This window comes from Falco cherrug, chromosome 3 (assembly GCF_023634085.1).
Source record: "Falco cherrug isolate bFalChe1 chromosome 3, bFalChe1.pri, whole genome shotgun sequence".
Classification (NCBI taxonomy): domain Eukaryota; kingdom Metazoa; phylum Chordata; class Aves; order Falconiformes; family Falconidae; genus Falco; species Falco cherrug.
The window spans coordinates 61,763,734-61,783,573 of NC_073699.1; the positions used below are offsets into that span (position 1 = coordinate 61,763,734).

At 38.4% G+C, this 19,840-nt stretch overlaps 1 protein-coding gene across 11 annotated transcripts in view; it reads right to left on the reverse strand.

Moving 5' to 3' along the window:
* Positions 1–19,840, reverse strand: part of PPP4R1 (protein phosphatase 4 regulatory subunit 1) — a 66,334-nt gene that overhangs the window by 37,246 nt on the left and 9,248 nt on the right. For 5 of the 11 annotated variants that reach the window (XM_055706245.1, XM_055706244.1, XM_055706241.1 and 2 more), the window contains 2 exons: positions 13,274–13,409; positions 5,490–5,596 (listed from right to left, as the gene is read on the reverse strand). In XM_055706245.1, the coding sequence (XP_055562220.1) occupies positions 5,490–5,596; positions 13,274–13,409 (243 nt within the window). Of the gene's footprint in view, positions 1–5,489; positions 5,597–7,139; positions 7,183–13,273; positions 13,411–19,840 lie in introns of those variants that run through there. The other 6 variants (XM_055706248.1, XM_055706247.1, XM_055706246.1 and 3 more) reach the window with 4 other exon arrangements.

Below are 19,840 nucleotides of genomic sequence, written 5' to 3' on the forward strand. Positions count from 1 at the left end.
AGCAATCAATTTCCCCTGCATCTGTGAGGGGCTGTAAGGTTTTTGTGTTATACTTGTATATGAAGAACAATTACTGGTGATGTTAATGCTGCTTTAACTGACATTTTTCATTATTTTTTTAAGTACACAGGAATATTAATAATATTAACATTTGTTCTTGTTAAGGGTTGTGAGTAAGAAGTAAAGGTGTAAGTGCATAGCTTCACATTTACACTTACATTCTTTAAAAAAATGTATCGGTGAAAGGCAAATGAGAAATGCTAGAGAGAAACAAGCAGCACAGAAAACACCTTCATTCCCTTTCCCCTATATAGATCCCTACTTCTGTATTCAGCCTGAATATAAGGTCCACAGTATACTAACCTGCCAAACTGCCAACAGCACAGCAATAGTACTGGATTTGTATACACACCTGTTCTCAAAGTGAGTGTCATTTGCACGATCAGAGACAAAGTTTAAATAAATTCTAGTTTGTCAACTCAAACTTTAGCTATACCCTTCTTTCCCAAATATAACTTTCCCTTCCCCTCTTCTTTTCTTTCTAGGGTCATCCATGTTTTTAATTCCATTACTCATTTCCCATTTCATCTGTCCCTCCAACTTTCATACCTTTTTTGAAGACAAAAGAAAATCTGGACAAGTAAAATACACTGTATCCAGGGCCCATTCCTTTGAGCTTAGGAGTCCATCAGAAAGACAGGTTGACTTGTGTGCTGCTTCAGTAACCAGGTTCTTTTCTCTTACTACCCAGAAATGGACTTGATTACTGACTGAGTGAGGAGTAAAATACAAACTAATTAAAGAGGGTAAAGTCACCATTAGTCACCCATCTGATGCATGGAGAGACAAAAGAGGATCACATCAAGCAAAGGAAAAAGTTCTAAGTGTAGCTGGAGGTAAGAGAAGTAGGATGGAAAATCCTGAAACATTAAGTTGCAGAAGGGGAGAAAACACAGGCAAAGCTATTGACAGCTGGGAAGGGTAAATATTAGCATTCCCATTAATGCTGCTTACATACGAAGATATTGTGAAATGAAATGCTGTAATATGTGCTATCTGACAGGTATTGTTGGCCTCTCTCACTATACCAAAAGCAGTAATTGAAATGGTCTTACTAACATAGGTTAAGCACTCTATTAAGTAATTTAAGATTGTCAGGCCATCCATATCAAGCCTGATTATACAGCTTCAAAACCTAATGACCAATTAGTCTAATAATTGTTTTTAAAATCAGTTTGTTTCACAAACTGCATTCACAATTGATTCTATGCAGTAAAGAGATTACTTTTCATTTTGGAGAAAAAAATTCTAGTTGGTTATATTCGAGCAAATAAGCACCAGTCTTCCAGGTAGTCCCTTTCTTTTTCCCCATCATTTCTTTAGAATGATACCTATATGTATCTGTTTCATAGTACACTAAAATACCACATCTACTTTAGAAATGAAGATATAGACTCTCCCTCAGAAAATGAAGTTTAAAGCTTCTGGTGCCCCTTGCAACCACACTGAGCAAAATGCCAACAATGCAGTAATTCCAGCTGAGGCCAACTTTCAAAGCCAGTTAATTGTACTTGTGCACACAATGATGAAGCCTTTGTATCTTACAAGCCATTCACAAGCTGGTACCAAAAAAAAAAAAAAGAAAAGAGAAGTTTGAATGATACTAATTTACTCAAGTGAAACAGACAGACATAAGACCCTTGTCCAAGCTCACATAAGTCTATGGCTAGTCTACATTTGAAGATGAAGAAGGCTCAGCTGTTTTAACACAAATATAAGCATTTTATCTCTAACAAGGGTTTATGGGGGATAAATTCACATTTTCCAAGCACTGGGCTTCTATGCCAAGCTGCTTCTTGGCTTCTATAGGTTCAAAAACATCATAAAAGATGTAACATCTAAGTGGGAAGCCATACCCAACATCCCTAAAGTAACAGAGAAATTGCAAAGCAATTAAACAGCAGAATTGAAAGCAATACCAAATATCTCAGCTGTAGCTATTCTGGGGAACTCACTACCAAAGACAGCAGGGAAATTCAGAGTTCAGAAGGACTGAAAAATACCCAAACCCCACAGCAAAATCACAGACTTAGTAGTAACACCCAACTACAGCAACGAAGATAAACACTGAAGAAAGTAAGTTTTCCAAACAACTGAAATTTGGAGAAAAAGTTTCTTCAGCAAGTAAGCAGGCTGGAGACAGCACATTATTCCCCCACTGCCACTGATGGGTACCCTCCACTGGAGCAGTTAATTTCCAGTATCACCTGAAGTGGATATTTTTTCCCAGTAGAATCATAGTAGTGAACTTAAGGCTGCAAAACCACATGCAACCTGGAACTAATTCATTAGGAAGTACAAACTGCCCTGTCAGGAGAAAGGCCAAGGCGTATCATTGGTACGTGCAGTTACACAACAGTAGTCGGAATTCTCCTTCACAAAACACATTTCACTACAGCTCGCTGTCTATCCACCCGTAACCTGCACACTGGCTGTTGACAGATGTTAAAACATCACTGAGCATTCTTCAGGTATAGACAATATTTAATTCTTTCCCCTCAAAGAAACTTTCATAAATTAGTAATATTAATAAGGCACTACTCAAAGAGTCCAAAGGAGTTCCCATCTAAAGCTATTTCTTTGAGATTTTTTTGTCAATAGTTTTTTCAAAATAGTTTGGGAGCTGTTATTTGCCTTTGTCATGATGCCTCAAAAAATTTACATCTTGGCTAGCCAGTTGGTATGTCAAGATCTGTGTCAATCATACCAAACCACAGCCTCATGACTTTTTGTGCCTTCCATCCCACAACCATATATGTGGACCTAGATCCTTTTGTAGTAAAGATTAATTTTTATTTCATATTAATGCAGTGTTTAGCACAATGGATATAACATTTAGCTTCTTTAAATATTATCACAGTACATGAAGAATAAAAACAGTAACTGTTTTGAAATTCTCTTGCTCTCAAACACAGAAATGGCTGTCTTATTTTAGCCCCAGCATATTAAATAAAAAAACCCAAACACCTACACAAAACCAAAACAGATTAAAAAAAAGCTAAAAAAAGCCCCACAAAATAAAACCCAAAACCAACCCCAAAAACTTAAAAATAAATCAAACAACAAAAAAACCTAAAAATGTTTCTTTTTCAAGCAAAGATCATGTCTGAAAAACAGCAGTCCAACTACAGGACTTCTGAAGTCGCAAGGTATTAACAGTACAGAGGACTGCTTAGGCAACTTCAGGACAGTTGGTATTTCTAGGTCACTGCTGTATCTATATTTTAGATAACAGCAGCAATGGCACAATGAGAGAACAACTATTGTGTACCCTGGGTACATTCTTCAATTCAAACCTCGTTATACCAACACTGCCAAAAAAAGTACTTCACTTTCCGAGACCTGATTTGACCAGAGAAGACAAATACCTCCAAATGTTTTAAAATAGGCATATGACTATCACCTATTATAAATGAGAAGACCTGTACATAGTTTAGTTTGACTTCCCAACAGTGTGCTTTTATTTTTATTTATTTATACATTAAACATGAAGGCTTAACTCCAGGATAGCTCTAACCATACAAGTATCTGGCTCTAACCAAGCAAGTCAAAATGCAGATACTTTTATAATGTTTCCTTATTATAAATTGTGTGGGTTTTTGCTTTACAGAACAAGTTGAAAAAAGTATCGTGAATGGAAAAAAGCATCAGGTAAGAGAAAAATGAAAAACACTTCCAGTAATAGCAACCTTGACAAAAAAAACCCAAACCAAAACAAACCCCCAACAAAACAAAACAAAAAGCAAACAAAAAACCCTGTGTTGCAGTTTTAATAATAGCCAAGCATATATATTAAGACACAAAGCAGATCTAGTTCTGTAATAAATTTTCACATGGTTTAAGACACAAGAATATTCTAATAACCTATCTTACAGAAACAGGCTAAGTCCAGTACTGCAACTGCTTGAGGCACAAAACTCGCTGTTAAGTTTGGAAAATTTAATTTGTGAGGCAGCTGCAGAATCCAGTGCTACTAGTTTGGCAGATCTGAGGCAACTTCCCTAACGCAGGAAAAGCCTGAAATGCTGCTTTTACTGACACTGAGAAAATACCAACCCTGACTAAAAAATGTACTCCACCCTTGTTAAAGGAAACAAATTGATTTTAGCTCAACTCTGGCTGCCATTACATTTCTACCTAAACAAACAATTTGACACACTGGTGGTCACCAATGAAAAACATAAGGCTACAAAGTTCCTGCACAAGGCCATTTTCCCCTGGACAGGTCCCATTTTCCAAACTTGAAATGAAGCTTCAGAAAGTTTCTGATACTCAAAACTGTTAACATGATCACACAAACAAGCACTGTATATAGAGATCCCAGAAGCAGAGCTTTGCTAGGAAAGCACCTAGAAACAGTAGCATGCCACTGTTCTGAATTAAAACCACATTTAATCTTAAATGAATAGCAACTTATGTAATGCTCACAACAAACCATTCTCCCTGGCCAAACAAGGACATTCCCTCAGAAAAATAAACACATGCATTTTAAGTGAAGATAGTAACAACAGGATAATAGAAATTAGTAGAACACCATTTTACTGTTGGAAAGCATTATGTTCTGCAATTCCAGAAGAAGGGAGAAAAACTAACAGACATTAAACAAAAGAAACATTTTCTTCTTGTACAAGATTTAATAAGAGTTTCTCTCCACAGCACTCCTACAATGACAAAAGAATGAAATTCAGATCTTCACTAATGTTTTGCTGCTAAAGCCTTCCTTCTGGTGCTTCATCTGTACCAGCTACATTGAAATCAAGCCTTTCATTCTTTCTAAGAGCATCTTCAGTCTGGAATCTTGTTGCAGCTCTGTCCACACCATTTTTCCCTTCCTCCACTCCCCCACTGCTTTTTAAGCACTCCTTTTATTTCACTTCTTTTTTTTTCCATTATCCTCCTGGTTTTGCGAGCAAAAGCCCTTCTATATTCACAGAGCCCTCCTACTCTTTACTTACACCCCCATCTTGCTTAAATTCCTGCTGCCTCATCTTCGAAACTGGTAGCCCAAAAGGGACAAAGGGAACAACTTCAGCATTTCAAGTCTACCAAAACTAAAAGCATTTTGCACAGATGTTTTGCAAGATTTTTTCAAGGCAAGAAATTAATCTTTATCTACAAATCTAAAATAATCATGTAAATCTGCTGAACAGACAAAGCACATAATATAAGTTACTCAAAAACGTACTGATGGGAAGTGGTAATCCTACATTCTGAGGGGGCTTAATTCTGTTGAGGAAAATAATAAGGAAAAAAAGTCATCCTTGGGGCAATGATTTAGTGAAAGGCAATTTTACAATGTTTTATTGCATTTGCAGAAGACTAGTTTTAATACTGAAGATGAAAAAGAACGTACTGGTCCTGTGCTAAACACAGGTTCAGTAATTCTGACTTTCCCTCATTAGCCCAGTAAAATGTTTAATGCTACCTACCTGAATCATCAGCTAATCTGCTGATTCTCTCCAACACAGCAATACAATCTCTCTCATCATCACTGACTTCCTTCAAAGTGTCCAGCAAACTTCGAGCCACCATTTGCCTAGTTTACAAGAAAGATTAAAAATTAGCATTGTGTCCAGAAATAAAGCCAAATCAAAAAGTTGTGTAATCATACAAGTTTCTTAAACCAAACAGTAAGATTTTTACATCGATTCACTTTTAACTCAGTAAATTTTAGTTAGTCCTGCTTTGGGAATTCTTAATTCCGATACCTGCCGCAATCCTAAAGAACAGTTAACTTTAAAATTAACATTAAAAGTATCCCTTTGGTTTACAAGGATAACATAAACCAGCCACAAAGATAAAAAACAGTAACCATCTGCCAAGTGGGCAAACAGGAGCTGAATGTTAGGAAGTCAGTGTCAGCCTTCCATCCTCACCTCTGAATTCCCTAACTTGTTCCATAGAAAGCAAGACAACACCGCTATTGTCGGAACAGTTTTAAACAGAATTATGAACTTATTTCACAGAATCACGAACACTCAAGCTGAAGATTCCCATACTGATGGTGACGTTTAGAAGCTAAACTTCATTCAAATGCTACATAGCGCAATGGGTATACACTGTGAAAATAAAATGTACTAGCCCATTAATGTCTCCATGAAGCATAGAAAATGAAACATCAAGAAAATATGAAACAAGTCAGAATAAACTCAGTTACTACTTCCAATGCATGAGAAATTTTTCTAAGGATTAACTGGTCCATGACAAGATAACAGATGTGGGAGTTTGTCCTCTAAGGTCCTGTTGCAGTCTATGTTACAAAGCCATACACATCACTTAGTTCCCTTAAGAGCCCTAATATTAAGTTTTTAAACAGTGCAGCTGACAATGTGTGGCAATCAACCTTTCTCCTCAACAACAGCCTGTAATGGTATAACACTTGTTTTTCCTCACACTTTTGGACAACATAGGTTGAACATCAGTTCAGAGAGCTAGCAGGATTATCCCAACAGTGAAATGGGCCAAGGAACAGTATCCAACAAGCTGCTAGCCCTTGTACTACCCCAGAGCAATTCATCAAAATGCTGAAGCAGCAAGGGTCAAGTGCCAGATATTTCTGCCTGACAGAAACACTGTTAGGATGTAGCCTATAAAAACTATTGACAAACAGCACGGCTGTAGGCATGAACAGAAGCATAGCTAATCCTGATCATCACTACAAATGGTAAACGTGAGTGATGCTCACAAACTGGTAAGAAACTGATGGTTACATTCCCATTGTATAGGGGAAGCTTGAGAACTTCACAATTCCATGTAACTGGAGAAATGCAGTAGGTTTTCATGAATTCCCAAAGCTAAGCAGACATTTCTATTTTCTCAAACTGAAAATCAGTAATTTACATGTTTCACATTGGCCACTTGCAAAACTATTAAACTCAACTGTTTTGACATAGAGATGAACAAAACTCTCTTAAAAAAAAACCTGCAGAAAACTGTTAGCCTTTAACAAATTTCCTCTCCCTCACTCTTTTTGACTTGTTAAAAAGTGCAACATCTCTCAGCCAAGGTCTTGATATGCAGTTGGAAGTTCAGCTATCAAAATCCTAATGGAGGGAAACAAGACTACATGACACACTAACCTAGAAGCAGAGTTGGCTTGGTCTTTTAAAGGGCTGGACACCTCTGAAAAGAGAAGAGGAACAGATGAAGCATATTTCATAAACCAGCCTGCCTGGATACATGTCTGCTACATATAAAATGTAATATTGGAAAGGGAGAGACACGTCAACTGACCCATGGGGTTGGTCTCAGCAAGTAAGGATCCACACTAAACAGCACTACAACACCCATCTAACAAACAGTACTACATCCCATCTGGCTCCTGGAGACTATGGAATAGCCCCCCTACAATGCTGGGAGTTTTGAGAAGACTCTCATCTCCTCAAGAGCTTTGTTAGCAGTATCCTGAACTGCGGTGGCTGGATCCCAAAGGAAGTCTTTGCTAGTTCCTGTGAGTTGGGCAGATGGTTATGCAGAAGAAGCCACCCTGTAAACTGAAGGCCACAAACCTTCTGCTCAAGAGGAGGAGATGAAAACACAAATCCTAACCTGAAGCAGACATGGACTTATTCATTAAATTCACTCAAAGCTAAGAAGGGGCATTCAACTTTTCCCCTGGACTAAACGTAGAAGATAGCCCCTACCTGCACCCAGGCAGTATCTCCCTCTTTGGCTTGTAATAAAATCAATGGAACTTCTACATTTAGCACATTCTGGTACAAAGCATTACAACAAAAGGCAACAGGCCAAGCTAAGCTCACTTTAAAAAAAAAAACAAAACACCTAACAGGGTAGAAAGCCAGTAATGACAGGGTACTCTCTTAACTCCATCCATCTAGTGTTCTGGGAGACAATATACACTCATGTCCTCCAAACGTTATGGGCTCTGACCTAGTTCTGCCATGATCCCCAGCAATCTGCCAAAATCCTTCTTGTGCCTGCAAGGCACGAACCCAGAACACAGAGCTAAACCTACCTCACATTCGCCACAGGCTGAGCACTAGCATGTAGGCAACTAATGCAGAATGACTTGTGCCCTGCAAGCCAAGACTTTGACATGATCCGCTTACTGGGGAGCTGAGAGTAAGTAAGGGTCCCTGGTGCCCTGTCTAGCAGCCTGATCTTCCTTCTCATGCAAGCATTGGCAGTCGAGCTACAAAAAAGCCTACAGCATAAGATTGCAATGAACTATCAATGCATAGTAGCACAACATAAAGCAAGGAGTAGCTTGCCCAGCAATTTGGCAGGTGAGTACCAGGTGAGCATTTGTGAAATTTTACAGAGCTCTGAAGAATGACCTGTCTGGTCTAGACAACAAAATTAAAAGAGGCAGACATGCTTCATGAAGCACAAGAGTCAAGGAGATACCCTTGTGACAGCGAAAAGGAGGAGGAGCCTCTAGGGATAATGACAACGTGCTCATAAACTGCATTCTAACAGGGAATCAGACTCCTTCAAGTACATATGTGACAGAAATAGCTCCACCAACATTAATGATGACAATATAAGTGATTTCAGTGGCATACAGTCTGTTACTATACATTACTCCTGGTTATCAGAGCACAATCTGGGACAAGGATTAACGGTTTACTGCCATTTCCCTCCTGCCACTGGCTTGGGCTTGTGCAGTGCTTGCCTCTAATGAGATACTAAGCTTCACTACAAACTTCTACCTTTGCACATTCTCCGTGCCAGCAGAATTGTCTTCATTGCGGCAACAAATAGAATTGCATCTTCTTGCCTGTTCAGTCAGATTTTGTACCCGATTCCTCCAGGTCCAAAGAGACTTTCACTAGCTGCTCTGGCAAGTGATGCTTCAAATCAATAACCTACAGCTGTGAACTCTCAAAGAGAACTATTTATTCACCACATGTGTCTTTGGCATATGACTGCCACCTAAGCAGCAATGCATCTATTTATCCATTAAATAGCTTACAGCACAAAGAAAGGCCAAAGGCTGGAACGTAGCATGCAGTACAAGAGCTTCAGCTATTATGTGTGCCTAAGTGGAGGAAAATTAGCAAAGTTCGAGTTTTCATGAGCATGCATGGGGAGAGCTTGCCCAATAATAGAAAAACTGGTAAGTTAGGATAACTTGTAGGCACACTTCACTGCAATCAGCAGTGTGATAAAACAGGGATAGATTACAAACATCCTGTCTTTATGTCCACATGCAGGGAACGGATATTTTGAAGACTCCACACACGGATGTAATTAGGATTTGTGACAACATATGTCCAGAAGAGCTATAAATATATTTGCTTGGCTCATTCAAACTCCTTTTATACACCCCTTTGACCTTACTTGGAATCAATACTGGGAGTTCTAAGTGGTATAATTATTGTGTACCAATCACCATCATTAGCCCTTTAATAAATTTCTTGTATAGAATATAAATGAGTTCATCTGCACAATGAGTACATTTAGCAAGTAAGCAGATGTTAAAAGAAAAAAAGAGAAAGGCAAAGAAAGAAGATTATTTTTTTCCTTGCCCATTTTTGAAGAACTTCTAAATGAAGATTTCATTTCATGTTTAAGTGAATACTGGTAGTAGCAACTTAGCGGAACACTATTTTCCCCAATCTCAGAAGACTGTGGAGACCAGTGACGAGCGGTGTTCCTCAAGGGTCAGTATGGGACCGGTGCTGTTTAACATCTTTGTCAGCAACACAGACAGTGAGACTGAGTGCACCCACAGCAAGTTTGCCAACACCACCAAGCTGTGTGGCGCAGTCGACAGCTAGAGGGAAGGGATGCCATCCAGAGGGACCCTGGAAGGCTTGAGGAGTGGGCCTGTGCAAACCTCATGAAGTTAGCAAGGTCAAGTGCAAGATCCTGCACCTGGGTCAGGACAATCCCAAGCACAAATACAGGCTGGGTGGAGAACGGATTGAGAACAGGCCTCAGGAGATGGACTTGGGTTTGTTGGTTGATGAGAAGCTCAACATGGCCCGGCAACATGCTTGCAGCCCCAGAAATAGTGTGTGGTCTGGAGGCTGCCTCTTCATTAATAAAACCATAACCAGAGTCCCACTTGCTTTGGTTTTCAGATACAAGAAGGGTCATTTATAGTAATATTTGTCAGGTTCCTCTCCATTCTCATAGACGAAGAGATCATCTGTGGTCTGATCAACACTTAAAAGACAGTGAGGATGTAGACCATAACATGCCAAAAATTGTCACACAGCAACTCCTTCCACCATTTGGGAAACCGTTAAAGGATTTCCTACCTCACACTCTCTTTTCCTGTTCCCTACCTCACACTCTCTTTTTCTGTTCATCCCATCAAAAATCATACACATATAAATGAAGCATAAAATCTTATTTGCATGTTCCAAATCTGATCTGCTAAAATTTCTTAGGATGCAGATACAGATCCATTTCCATCTCAGAGCAACTGGCTTTGGCCTTCAAGACACCAGCTGAACCATTCAACATAATCACACGCTGCAAATATGATACATATGTAGATGGCTAACCAGACAGAAAACAATAATTAAAACAAATGCAAAAAGAAATAATACTTCAAATAAAAATCATTTTTTTTCCCCATAAAAACCATACTAAAAGCAAATTCATCCATTTAAAGAACAAAAAAATTCTTAGCCTAATTTACCCAGGCTCAATAATTAGGTTTCAAGGGTTTGGGCATCTATAATTTGAAGCTGCCATACAAATGTAGGTTCAAGATCACAGAAACAACTGAAACGTTGTTAATTCAATCATAATATTAAATATGTTAAACTACACATAAGTAATTGTATGTGACTATACCATACTGAGACATAAATTAAACTACATTTGTTTATTCTTATCTTTTCCCTATGAAATGCCCCAGTTCATTTGTTTAGCAAAAATCTCAACAATTATCCCTGAGACTGGCTAATGCTGAATCATCATAAACTGCCTGCAATAGTTACTCACTATCACTTACAGTGTTATCACTGCTATTCACAGTTACATCACTAATGGCTATCATATGCTATTTCCTTTATTTTCTTATGCTACATAACTCAGTAGGCCTACAAAGAGAACTAGGATTAAACAGCATGTTTATACCAGCAAAAATAACACAAACAAGCAAACACACAAAAAAAAACCCAGAGAAAACTTGTTGTTACTCCACCCATCCTCCCCTGCAGAAAAGCAGAGGATGCATAAAGCTGGACAGCATCATCAAAAAGATTTCAAGCTAATGCATGCCCCACACCCCACACAAACCATACAGAGAGAGAGACTCAGACAGTCAGTTTTTTCTTAAATGAGCAAGTAAAATATGAGGACTACTATTCTTGTTTAAAATTCAAGCCACACAACTGGAGTTTCTGAGTTTGTTCTCCTCCCTCCTATCTTTCATTACATAGTTGTCACCTATAGCCCTAAAGGTTCCTCTTCCCTCCCTCCCCATGAAAAGTCACACACAAAAACTTCCTCCTGGTTGGCAACTGCTCATTTCATCTCAAATTGTAAAATACAACCAAGTCCGGATTTCAGGAAAACAGAAAACTTTAAAATCAGGCATTTCAGAACTAATTTATGCATACAGATTTATGTAAGTTATAAGAAAAGAAAACATTCTGTAATTGTTAGGTTCGTTTCAATCAGAATGAAACCTTCCAAACACGGGTATGTTCATATACATAGTATAGAATTTTAAGTATACTTCTCATGACTAAAGTTAAGCAAAAGACTAAATCCTTACAGAATTCTGGCCATGAACAACAAAATAGAGGCTAGTCTACAGGGTGGTTGATCACAGGCTTATCTTCTGCATACTACTAAAACAAGAACTCAACATAAAAGCAAACATACTTTATTAAAGATTTATTTGGAGCCCAAACTAAACTATATTAAAACACCAGAAAACCTCAACCTTAACATATTTCATACATTTCTGTGATCTTGTAACTGTTTACAGATACAATTAAAGCTGGTTTTGAATTGCTCCATTCCAATGCAGAGTCTCTGTGCAGGGGATGGGGCAGGGAGTGAGGGATGTGGCTGAAGTATGCTACGGTACCTGCGCTTTTAAACGGAGCAACTAGTTCAGTGGCATTAAATACAAAGAGGAAAATGCAGACCACAGTATTACCTGGACAAGTCCATTTTCAATAACCAGAAACAGAAATGCCTAACCTGTAAACTATGGATGAGGATGATCCTGAAAAACTTACTGGGTTCCCCTGGCAACCTACAATACTGTTCATTATCCTCTCCTGACCTTTCATGAAGTATTTTCTTGAAGACAATTTCCACAGAGCTATGGATACAGTTGACTATTATCTTCTAGTCCTGTGTCAACAGGAATGTTAGCACCCACAAAAAAACCTAAAAGGATGTGGTCCAATGTCCTGGTTTCAGCTGGGATAGAGTCAATCTTCTTTCCAGTAGCTGGTACAATGCTGTGGTTTTGGATTTAGTATGAGAATAATGTTGGTAACACAACTGTCAATATAAACATTACTTAGCAACAACTAAAAATAAGTCAGGGACTCTTCAGTTTCTTAGGTCCTGCCAGCAAAAAGGCTGGAGAAGCAGAAAAAAATTGGGGGCAGGGGGGACACTGCCAGGACAGCTGCCCCAAACTAGCCAACAGGATATTCTATACCATAGAACATTAGGCTCAGTATATAAACTGGGGGAAGTTGACCATGGCCTGCACACCGCTGCTCAGGGACTGGCTGGGTATTGTATTGGTCAATGAGTGGCGAGCAACTATACTGTGCATCGCTCGCTTGGTTGGCTTTTTTTTTCCTTTTAGATTTTATTCCTCTCTTCCCTTTTCATTGTATTATTATTAAATTTCATTTTATTTCAATTATTAAATTGTTCTGAACTCCACCCATGAGTTTTACCTTTTTCCCAATTCTTCTCCCCATCCCACCACAGAAAGAGGGAAGTGAGCAAGCGGCTGTGTGGTTCTTAGTTGCCAGCTGGAGCTAAACCACAACATTCAATTAATGAAAAAGTTCCAGAAGTCCTGAACTACAGTTGCTTCAAAGGTAAGCAAATGTTTTTCTGTTATCAATAATAATTCGCCCTCAGTAAGAAGGAGGAGCATCAGCAAACACAAGGAGGAACAGAAACAGAAGAATTTTGTAAAGTTGTTGGGTTTTTTAAATTATTTGTATTTCATGCAAATTAACTTCAGTAGATTTGAATCAGATAAATAGCTTGCACACCATTAGCCAGACAGGACATTCAAAAAGCATACCTGTTAAATATGTTCTCACTTGCAGCGTACTTGTCCAGTCTTCCCAAAGGCGTCAACATTTCATCTTGTGAGACAAAGTCCAGGGCTGAAGGTATAATAATCACATCAGACTCTGAGCTGTAGTCATCCACACCAACTATCAGAGACATCAGAAATATTCCTTATAATCACAGTAGTTTAACACTAAAATGATGTCTGTTGTTGGGTTTGAAATACAGAAGTCTAGGCAAGGTCTCATTGACAACGTATTTACTAACTGTGCTACATCACTCCCCCAGCTTTCTTCAACCCCAGAAAGCCTTTTCTACACAAGAGTGATTGATGACATACCAATTGGACTAAATGGATTTTGAGTAAATTTCTCTAGATTCCCAAATACAATGTTTCACTAAACATACCAGGTTCATGATATTTTTAGCTGACAAACAGTATTTTTATACCTTGTATCTTTATATAAGGAAATTACTTCTAGCTAATTCCAAAGTCAGCTTTTTGAAGACACAAAAGACTAAAATCATAGCTGCAATTAGCCCAACAGTAAAGAGTTAATACATCATCTAACAGACCAACAAACCTTTTCAAAAAAAGAAAAATCTAAATTAAGCATGTTAACATGTTCAGATGTGTGTTGCTATATCCGACTACCAAATAAAACAGGCACAATTCACCTACTGCATTATTATTAACCAGGGCATCAACAGGGAACTTCATATGAACAGACACCTTTATCAACATGGAACCACAATAGTGTGGAAAAGGGGTCCATCCCTGCTCTGCAGAACTGCTTGAAGAATTCAGATTTGAACTACCACCTTTTTTAGCTTCCATATGCCCCCTAAACTGCTCAAAAACTCAGACCCATAACACACACACCTTAGCCTGCAAATGCAATTACTTATCTGCAAGAACTATCCCAGACCACCTGCTTTACTCCTGAAAATATAACACTACAGCTATGCTTGTCTAGCCAAGTTTATCTGAAAAGCCTTTTGAAAACTAGCAGAGATGAAGAGAAATACAGATAGATCTAGAAGTCTAACAATGATTTTTTTTAAAAAAAGTGAAAGCTATAGAGCAAAGAAAAAATATTCTCTTACTTTCCGTACAATTATGCTATGTTACATAAATTGGTTATCAAACGTTGTACCATCTTCAACATTCAGAATACACAAGTAGCTACCATTTTCTGAAGTCTTCCTTAATGTATTTCAAATGTCAAAAGGTTTAACACCAAATTTCTCTAGAAGAGTAATATTTTTAGACCTAAACTGAGTCAAACAGCATCCCTTTACCAATAAACTAATTCTCCCATTTTCTAGGTAGAGAATCAATGGACATTGTTTAATTGGTCATAAATAAATCCTACGCCTGGAAGAGAGCCCAAATTCTGCAGTTGCTGATAGGACATGAAACCCTTGCCAGAAATAAAATGAAGAAGTGATGGGAGAAGAGCAAATGTGTAAGAAGAATCTGGGAGACAGGGGCAAGGAAGAAAGTGTGCTAGGAGCTGTGAGACAAAGTAGATGAAAGAGCAATCTGGGGAGAGGAACTAGTGCTCTTGGATACACCTAAGGCAGAGGATAAACTGCAGGGGGAGGAAGGGAAGACTCAAAAGAAAGGTCAGATGCAGAAAGCTACTGCAGCACAAAGGGAAAGAAAGCACTTAGCAACCCCAGGTTTACACAACTTTGAACCTGTTTTTAGTTTGGGTTTGTGGTTTGGTTGTGGTTTTTTTGCAAGAAGCAATTTTATTTTCACAGGAAAGGTGGAGGGAAGGTAAAAATATACTCATAATGCAAGTTAGGGTTTTATGGCAGGTCAAGTTAACAAGGACCAGGCTACATCCTTTCACAGGTTCATAGGCCTTTAATTCAACCCATCAATCCAACTGAAACCACAGGTTTTCATGGGTTTATAGTTATGCCATGATCCTCTCACACAAACTAGTCTTTTTAGAATAGAATATTTCAGTTGGAAAGGGTCTACAACGATCATCTACTCTGACCACCTGACCACTTCAGGGCTGACCACAAGTTAAAGCACGCTGTTAAGGGCACTGTCCAGATGCCTCTTAAACACCGACAGGCTTGGGGCATCGACCGCTTCTACAGGAAGCCCATTCCAGTGTTTCATCACCCTCTGGGTGAATAAATGCTTCCTAATGTCCAGTCTAAACCTCCCCTGACAGACACAGCTTTGAATCATTCCCGTGCAACCTGTCACCAGATCCCAAGGAGAAGACATCAGCACCTCCTTCTCCACGTGCCCTCCTCAGGAAGCTGTAGAGAGCCGTGAGGTCACCCCACAACCTCCTTTTCTCCAAACTAGACAAGGCCAAAGTCCTTCACCATTCCTCATAGGAACATTTTGTTGTTTACAAGCTCCTACTGTTGGAGTGCTGACTCAAGACATACTTTGAAGCAACAAACACATTCTGCAGCATCCACATATTAATTAAGTTACACAGGTACTCCTCATTCCAGGAAATTAATTGCATTAAAACTCATTACAATTGAGTCCTTCACTTGGGAACTAAAGCACTGCACTCAGATCAATTTCTAAACTATAGAACTTAAATTAATACAGTTAAGTTATGACATAACCAACTGGGGAGAAAAAACCCATCACTAATATTCAGTGAAATTAATTCCACGGCAGGGTCCTATTTTCCTATTTTGAAGTCTGTTGATCATACTACAAATTTAAAAGCTTAACTTGAAGAAACATGTCAAAATATCAACATAATTATTGTCACCAATATGATTATTTTTATTTAGCTATCAAATGCAGGAATAATAAAAAAAGCTGACATTATATCAACCAGCACTAGTTTTACTCCCTCCATTTCTCTCCTCTCAACCTCAACTTCATATTCCATGCTCCTCTCTCTTCCCTCTACATTTACTCTCCCCTAACACTCCTACAGTGAGTGGTTCAATGTAGATGCCACCTCAGATGGTGTAAAACATGGCAACTGCTCACTTTGTATGTCTCGATGCATAAACATGAACCGAAGGTGACTATATTTCTGATGCCTTTGATTTAGCAAACTGAATGTTCTGATAATTTTTGCCTTGTGAAACCAGTTAAGTCAAACAAACTCTAAATCCACTCTATATCACATCTAAATATCAATGATAAAAATACGAGCAGCTGCTTACAATTTATCTGATTGATGTCTCCTACTAGTTCAAACAGAAAGTGAGGTGTGTAGATTTGTGCTGCATTTGTGCTTTGTAAAATTAAGTTTACCACTACACTGGGCTTGATGTGCCTCTGCTATTGATGCCGAGCAACATTTATTATCTAAATAAATTCCAGCATCTCAGCTTATAGTCACAAAAGAGATCATTCAAACAGCAACATCTGGATAATCGTAGCATTAATACCAACATGGAAGAGGGGTGATAAAAATAAATGAACATGTACATGAATAAACAAACTGTACATGAACGGTTTAAAGTTCTATTCAAGTACTGTTACTGTTATCTTACATATTCATTTTCACCTTCAACAGTAAGACACCAATCCAAGTGAAAAGAGCCATCAGCCCAGTACACTTCCCATTCTAACAAAGCCCCTCAAGTGGATGTTTGTCTTTAACTTGCCCCAAATATGACTGACCAACAATCTAACCACTCCTCATCTAAAATGCATATAGAATATATTTTGCATTATTCAATTAACAAAGTCACTTTGATATTCCCTACACTTGGAAGATTGTTCCAAAAAAGCTATCAAAAAGGCTGTTAACTGAGCTTTGCCTCTTGCCCTCCTCTGCTTTCCACCCAGCTTTGAGCACTTGCCCAAGTACCACAACAGGACCTTTTTGTAAATTCTACAAATGCAGAAGACAACCTTGAACACAAGTGTACTGCTTCTGGCTGGCGCAGAGTTCACAGCAGCTTACGGGGTTGTTTCAACCTACTTGCTGGTAGGTTAGTGTGAGGAGCAGAAAAGGGCTTGACACTGTGTAAACACACTGATGTTTTAGTAACTGCTGAACAGTGCTATCAACACTAGTTTCAGCACAAATCCAAAACATAGCACAATACAAGCTAATATGAAGAAATTTAATTCTATCCTAGCCAAAACCAGTACAAGTCTTGGCTAGTTCAAATGCGGAACATCCCAATTCATTCCCACTTAAGAATATAGAACAGGCAACAGAGCCACATGTTACTTCCCTCTCCTGCTGCAGAAAAACTACAGGTCACTTTTCTTAGTTTTTCAAACCAGTACCAAAAAGTCCAGACCAAATGCTCAAAAGGCATCTAAACTATAACACACCACTGAAAACTAATGCAAGTGCAGAGCCTAAGTACCTTTTAATCTGGTCTTACATGTTCACACCAACATGCAAAAGAAGTACAGCTAAGACAAATTAGGAGTTTCTATAAAAACCCAGCAGTTTCAAGTTTTCTATAAGAACTATCCCAGCAGTTTCAAGTCACCAGTGCTGATGGGGGAGGAACAGTAATTGGACAACAGTGCAAAAAGCAATCAAATGCCCCTATTTTCTGTCCACATAAGCACCAAAGCAGAGCAAATTGAATAAATTGATTTATCTACAGTAAGTAGTTTGCAAACTTCTCTTCAAAACTCTATACAACTACCACCAAATATAAGGCAGCACTGCATAACAAAATAAGCACTGGATTTTGTTTCAGTATCTGACTACCACTGACCCGTTGTATGACACAAGCCAAGTAACTTCTCTCTGTACCTTCATTTTCCTGTCCAAATACTTAACTGTTTTTTGTAGAAGTTGTTCAGGCTTGTCTATCTATCTTACATCCAGTCCATACCATACCAGCAATACATTAACAGCCTCCCACTTTAAGTTCTCCTGTTTCCCTTAAACTTTCCTCTGTTTTATGCAAGGATACAACAACTACTTACCATGATTATTAACTAACATAAACCATATAGCAATCATGATGAGACTATGTTTAGAGGTGCTTTGTCAACCACTGACAAGCTTGGTTGAGCTTACAACAACAAAAGTCCATTTAAAACTCAGTCCCCTATAAAAGTGTAGTCTATAGGACAATTTTCAAGAGAGCAAATTTTTCTACTACATATCTCATCTTCATGGTACGCTTCACAAAGATCTTGATCATGTTGTCTCTTTTAGAGACAAGTGCACAAGATCATGTTTCTAAAAGTATTCTTCTTTTATTTGACAATGCATGAGTAACTCTTTGCCATAGACTTTTCGGTAGCAAGGTCTCCATGTATTCTTGTTTACTATGGGCTCCATGGCAGAAACATATCCTCCCTCATTTTGGCATGGAAACTTGGTAAGACAACAGGTATTCTAAAAATGAGCAATTTTCATTTCTGAAAGCTGAGCAAAAACAATTTTAAAGCTTTGAGATTTCCAACTAATATTAGAGCTCTCTCATTTTATCTTCTGCGTTTCCCAAGCATTCTCAAGATCCTAAGTCTCTACTGCAGTTGCTACAGATATATCTAGTAAAAGGGACTATTTTTTATTCAGCTATAGTTCCGGTAACTACTATGCTCTACATCGAATATTACCATAAGGATGTCCAGGTTAATACAGCAAATATGCAGAAAGGACTTAGTTCTGTTCTACTATTCAAGTAATTCTTCTGTTTAATTGCAAAGCAAAAAGAGTAGTTCTGTGAGCCCAAACATTTGATAGCATAATCACAAAATAACAGCAAGTTTTGTTCTAAGTTATCATCCTCTATGCTATCAAGGAATAAATTCACCTTACATTCAGATTCTTGCAGAACACAATATTCTCAGTCCTTCAATATTGTGAATAGATTCATTTCCATCTAATTTTCTATACAAAATATCATTTTACATCTTGACGTTCTGCAAAAAGAAATGCACTTCAGCATAAGCCTGGAAGCTAAACATCTACGTTTGTCCACAGTTATGAATTCATTACTCTTACCCTTTCACACTGCACTATATTCCAGCTCTGATTCTGCAGCGACAGCACAGACCAAAGTGTTAGTCACACTATTTCAGCTTCATTTGCTACCACAAATTTACTGTGCTGCTTCAGTAATATTAACCAAGAGCTACTGTGATGACAGTTGCACATGTATTACAGAATGCACGTCATGCTAAATTCCACCACTTTGCCTGCCCAATCCAGGTATCACTCACTGGTGACCACAGATCCCACTGTCAGAAAGGGGGAGCTGATTTTTCTAAGAGACACTTGAAATCTGCTATCTCTGTTTTCCTGCTGTAGTCTGAGACTAAACACGCAAATAAGATGCCACAAGTTTACCCTGATATTGCAAATGTTTTTGGAGAAAAATGCTAGTGTGAACAGTGTGTGATTAAAATCAGCAAAAATTACGAAGCAGGTGAACAGAAGTATAAAAGGGATCTGCAAGTAACAATCTTATATTCCAGTCCACCCACCATATTAGGATAAATAAGAACCACAATTCCCTTTCTCTGCCTCTCCCCTAAATTTCCCCTTCAAACACAGAGTGCTGTCCACCTTGAGCCTTTTATGAATGTGAAGTTACCACACCTATATGCACAGATTCTGTCTACACTCTGAGTTTGGGG